The sequence below is a fragment of the Athene cunicularia genome, assembly GCF_003259725.1.
Source record: "Athene cunicularia isolate RWA chromosome 26 unlocalized genomic scaffold, athCun1 chr26_part1, whole genome shotgun sequence".
NCBI classification, from domain to species: domain Eukaryota; kingdom Metazoa; phylum Chordata; class Aves; order Strigiformes; family Strigidae; genus Athene; species Athene cunicularia.
Genome location: NW_020799136.1, coordinates 1,668,936 through 1,674,581, shown reverse-complemented (window position 1 = coordinate 1,674,581; position 5,646 = coordinate 1,668,936). Strand labels below are relative to the sequence as shown.

General features: G+C 52.3%; 1 protein-coding gene across 1 annotated transcript in view; it reads right to left on the bottom strand.

Moving 5' to 3' along the window:
* The window catches only part of CR1 (complement C3b/C4b receptor 1 (Knops blood group)), an 83,753-nt gene that overhangs the window by 49,539 nt on the left and 28,568 nt on the right, over positions 1–5,646 (bottom strand). The window contains exons 21-29 of the mRNA XM_026864107.1: positions 5,351–5,542; positions 4,567–4,758; positions 4,225–4,321; positions 3,968–4,053; positions 2,790–2,981; positions 2,149–2,220; positions 818–881; positions 527–637; positions 92–256 (exon numbers count right to left, since the gene is read on the bottom strand). Of these exons, the coding sequence (XP_026719908.1) occupies positions 92–256; positions 527–637; positions 818–881; positions 2,149–2,220; positions 2,790–2,981; positions 3,968–4,053; positions 4,225–4,321; positions 4,567–4,758; positions 5,351–5,542 (1,171 nt within the window). The remainder of the gene's footprint in view (positions 1–91; positions 257–526; positions 638–817; positions 882–2,148; positions 2,221–2,789; positions 2,982–3,967; positions 4,054–4,224; positions 4,322–4,566; positions 4,759–5,350; positions 5,543–5,646) is intronic.

Genomic DNA, 5,646 nt, shown 5'->3' with positions numbered 1-5,646 from the left:
ACAACACAAAAAAAAAAAAAAAAAGCTCCATTGTGCTCTCCATGGCCCAGCACAAGGGGAGCAGGAGCAAGTGCCTGGTCGGCCACGGTACCTCTCGCTGATGCTGGGGACGGAGTAGGAGCCCCATGAGCCGGGCTGGGTGCTCAGCCACTCCTCGCAGGTGGCACAGTCGCGGCGCGCAGGCTCGGCGCGGGGGGCCAGGGAGGTGTGCAGCTGCTCCTCGCAGGTGGGACACACGTGGCAGCTCGTCGTGTGGCTGCGGAAGAGAAAGACGGGGGGAATCCCTGTGAGCCCCGAGAGCAGCCAGCAAACACCAAACCCTCCCGTGAAGCAGCCGCTGCCTCTTCGGCGAGCGGCGTGTTCATGTCGAGTCGTTGGTATTTTAGAGTCAAAAACTGCATAAAGATGTGCCGTACTGGCGTGGTCAGGCACGGCGAGGTTTGTAGCTAGAAATAACACCAGTGAGATCCGTGGGTGCAGTCAGAAGAGTGGCACAAGGTTTTGGGCAGATGAAGAGCAAACCTACCAAAAACGGGAACGCCCCAGCACGGGCTGGTCCTTGTCATCCGTTATCTTCAGGTGCATCTCTGGAGCTTGTCCCTTCACCCTGTGCTTTTGTAAATCTACATTGTAAGAGCTGAGGGGACAGGAGGGAGAAAATTCGTAGAATAAAAAGCAACTTAGCAACATGGAAAGATAGTACTAACCACGCAAACATATACTGAAGGTCATTACTATCACTCAGAGCTGAAAAGGGAATACCCAGTTGTCCTCAGGGATAGTTACGATTTAGAAGGGGCAGCTTAGGCTCACTTACTGTTTTTTACTGTCTTTGCATCTCAGGATGATCCCAGCTAGAATTCCAAGGGCTACTGGGACAACTAACAAAGAAAAAAACAAAACAAAACAAAACTAAATTTGGTACGTAATTTCAGTGAAAGACCGTGGTTTGGTAAAAGACTGGCAGCAAAAGTCTCCCCTCTGAGGCTGCCTGTCACCACCCAGAGGCTCCTCCCAGTCAAAATAATGCAAAATAATACAAAATAATGTCTCTACACGCAGAAACCGCTGCCAAGTGTGGGGCCATGATGAACTCGCTAAGGGTCTGATCCTCACTGATGCAGTGGTTTTACAGACAGCCTCCTGGTTCCTTTGTATTTTAAACACACTCGCCGTTTTTAGTACTTTCTTTTGCAACAAGGGCTTTCCAAGCTTCACTAATCTCTTATCTTTCAGTGTCTGCCAAGGCCTTTATAATCTAAAGAGTGACAGACAGTGCAGGTTTTGGTTGGCTTCTTACACTGGCTTCTTTGGCCTCTTTCATTTCATCCTCGATTGATGTAATGTTTTATACTCAGACATGGACAATCCAGCAAGGCTGCTGTGTTACCCACAGCAGAGAGACCCCTGGATCCTGATCAGGGACACTCAGCACTAGGGGTAGTGAAACAAATAAACCAAACCCACCGACTCCGGGTATTTAACAGCAAATAACAGCTTGGGGCTAGGGAAGTATATTTTCAATTTTTAAACTACTTACCAATGCAACAGGGGATGAGGATACTTGCTAGAGAAGAAAATAACGAAACTGATGTTAAAAAAAAATGAAGCAAACAATGCTGATGATAACTAAACAGGGAAGTTTCTTAATCTGTGCCCACAGAACAACACTTTTCAAAGCCAGATAACCACAACGCTGCTGAGAAGACAAAACGCTATGCAACAATGTCATTAATTACTGCACAGGTCATTATGCCCTTCTGAGTCCCTCACCCCAGCTCTGTCCATGGATGGAGCTGAGCTCTGTAGCTCCAGGCTACCTCCACCCTCAGCAACGTCCAAATACAGCCAAAATAATGTTTCTACTGAGATGCTCGGCTGCTCGGAGGTTCGGGCATCAAAACTCCACCCTGTCTACTGGCAGCTAAGGACTCGCTCAGCTGGGATCAGAGAGAGAAAAGGGGATTAGAGCAGGGAACAAGCCTGCGCAGCCCCCTCAGAAACTAGAAGGTGGACCCACGGAAAGAAATAAAGAAGGCACAGTGAGAGCAGAAAACCAACAGCATGTGGAGTCACAGGCACCCAGTGTGGGTGCAATTACAGCAATTAAAGGGGCTCTGAGGCAGAGAGCCTCTGCTGGACTCTTACCTAGCCAGTAAGGATTCTCTGCCATCTTCTCTTCGGAGGGTTTCGTTTGGTTTGTCACTGCCGTAGTGCTAACTACAGAGAGAAAAAATAAAAAGGAAAACCACTCGAAAATATATTTTATGTAATTCTCGTATGCTTCAGTGAGGAGAAAATGTAGCATGGGCAGGTGACTTGTGCCTCTGCGCCTGTGACAGCGAGAGCTGTGTGAGAGTCACGGGGACCTGGGGGTGACGGTATGAGCCTTCCCCAGGGCGGGGACTCTGCTGTCCCGCCTGGCCGTATGGCCTGGCTGGTGTTGGACATGAACTATAAACCCATTCCGAGGTTTACTCCATCAGCTTTGCACTTCCTGACACTCTTCACGCATGGTTTATGAAAATTGTGCCCGTTCCTCTTGAAGGGCAAAACGAAAAGCTGCGATTGTGCTCCCAGTGTTCTTGAGCTGAGCCTGGCACCCCACAGGGCACGGACTCACCAGCCACCGCTGCTGGGACCAGATGCTGCCCCCCTGGAACCAAACCCCACGGGAATGTCTGTCTGGGGTGGGGTCCTTCCCTTTCTGAGAGCAGGGAATTAGGACGAATTAACTGCACAGCAAGAAAAGCTACCAGAGAACAGGAGGAGTCCCCAGCAGAGCTCACCCCTGCATTCCGGAGGAGACCCGCTCCAGACGCCATCCACCCCGTTCTCCGTTGTACAACGAAGAGTTTCATTTCCCACCAGCTGGAGCCCCGGGTCACACGTGTACATCACCACCGAGTCGTACGTGAACTCTGTCCCGTTGTCATTGCGCTTCCCGTTGGGAACAGCTGGAGGTGGAGGGCAAGAAAGAGCTGGGGGAGAAAAGAAAAGAATTCAGGAGGTGACCTGTGGGATGCTCTTCTCCACGATGGGAAGAGAGGAAGACCCAAGGGCTGCTGCACACATGGGCTGGCAGGGCACCAGTCACAGCAGCAGGGGCTGAAATGGGAGCACGGGCCACCCTCTCGGCACACAGGGGTGGTGGCAGCCTGTGGGGACACCAAAGCCACCACATTGTCCATTAATGTCTATCTTTCACATGCAGAATCATAGAATTATGGAGTGGCCAGGGTTGGAGGGAAACTTAAAGATCATTAAGTCCCACCCCCTGCCCTGAGCAGGGCCACCTTCCACCAGCCCAGGTTGCCCAAAGCCCCGTCCAACCCGGCCTTGAACCCTGCCAGGGAGGGGGCAGCCACAGCTTCTCTGGGCAGCCTGTGCCAGGGCCTCACCCCCCCCACAGGGAAGAATTTCTTCCTTAGATCTGATCTAAATCTCCCCTCTGTCAGTTTAAAACTGTTCTCCCTGTCCTATCCCTCCCCCTGATGACAAGTCCCCCCCCTTTCCCACAGCCCCTTTCAGCCCTGGGGGGCCGCTCTAAGGTCTCCCTGGAGCCTTCTCTCCTTCAGCTGAACCCCCCAGCTCTCCCAGCCTGTCCTCACAGTGGGGGCTCCAGCCCCCCCAGCATCTCCATGGCCTCCTCTGGCCCCACTGGAGCAGGTCCGTGTCCTTCTGCTGTTGGTGCCCCCGAGCTGGACCCAGCCCTGCAGGGGGGTCTCCCAGAGCAGAGCAGAGGGGAAGAATCCCCCCCTTGCCCTGTGCCCACCCTGCTCTGGGTGCAGCCCAGCACACAGGTGTAAGGCCTCAGTGATGCTACTGGCTAGTCCCTGTTTTCATCACACCAGCTGTCTCCCTCACGGAGATAATCACCTGACTTCATTTAGCAAAATCAACAACACAATTCAGTATTTCTGAGTTGGAATATTTGGTATTTCCAGTCACACACAACTTCACTTACCCCAGCAAACTGGAATTTGACTCCAGGCAACACGATCTCCCATTAGGAAACACCAGATGAGAGGTGACACTCCCTTTAACGTGTACCTGCAGGGAAAAAGAGGCACATCAGCACGAGGGTTTGTGGGCACCAACCCAGGACATGTCACCCCAGAGAGGTGCCGAGGACTCGACAGACCCGGCCCCTCGTCCTGGCTCACACACCAGTGGCTCTGGCCAGTCAACTGGGATGCAGTGGGCAGCTGGCTTCACACTCACCCATGGTTACAAACTACCACTGCTTTTGCACCAAAGAGATGATCAGTTGTATCAACTCGCCCATGTTCTGGATTTGCTGGCATACCACAAGATTTCTCTGAAAAAGAGGAAGATTATCATTAGAACGCTACAAGGATGGGGAAAAAAAAAAACCCACCCGGACATACTTTTCACGACAGTACGGTGATGTCAAACCAGGCGTCTGGTGGTATTTGGTGCTAAACGTCATCCGGAAGAGGCAATCCAAAAATACAACTCAGGCCTGGCCCTCAGAGCACGGCGCTGCAGACGTGGCTGCGGGAGGACGCGGGGAGAAAAATGAACCGAGATGGAGACACTCACTCTGACAGAGCTCGGGAACTGCTGACCAGGTTAAATTGTCAAGACAAGTGCTGGTGAGGAGCTGGTCGGTGGTGTTCTCATAGCCTGGGCGACAAATGTACTTCACCGTGATATCAACAGGATAAAAACTCTTCGTTTCGTCTTCTTGGGATATTTTAGCGAAACGCACATGTGGCGGGCTGGGGCAGCTACCTAGTGACAGTGCAGACAACCGAAGTGTACAGTCACAGAGCAAAAATAACAATGTTTTGCATTCGGCTGTGTATAAACAGAAATCCAAGTGGCAACGCTCAAGCCTCCCTAAGAACGTGGGTACCACAAATATTTTTAAGCTGATTGGTAATTTGTGTAATTCAAAAACATTCCTAGGCAACTATTTACCGGGAAAAGATTTTAAAAATTAAAATTTTCCCCCTTTCAGTCGTTTACCTCCCTTGGCAATCCCACTGATGGAGCTTTTGAGGGGGTGACATGCAGCCAGTTTGCGCTGCGGAGGTTTGCGACCCCCCCAACGCCAACCCCCGCCCCGTAGCGCTTCTCCCCTTTCCTGTGCTTCCCCAGACTGTTGATCTATTTTTATTAACACGCAAGCGCTGGCACACGGCTCCAACGGACTCAGCAGAGTTAGGAAACAGGGGCAGGAAGAAATCCTCTGATCGGCAGCTCGATCGTGTGTCGCTCGGGATGAGGAAACCCTCGTGGCGGCGATTGCTAAAGTGGGAGGCGTTTTCACAAGCCGCGCGCGACTCAAAGCAACTCGTTTTGGAGAAAATGAAATACTCACGGACACAGAACTCCTGGAGGTTGGACCACTGGGAGTTTGCCAGGCACTGGACGGTGTCTGGCAGCAAGGGGAGTTTCACGTACCCCGCCAGGCACCTGTACGTCACTTTGGAGCCCACCAGGAAGCTTCCCCCGTGTTTCACGTCCTCCGGGGGCTCCGCGTGGCTTATGCTCGGCAGCGGCCCGCAGTCTCCTGCAGCAACATAAAACCGGGTTTAGTGGGGCTTCTCCTAAAGCTCCCTGGGGCAGGATTCACGTGTGGGGTCCACAGGAGAGCACAGCACCCCACCCCCCACC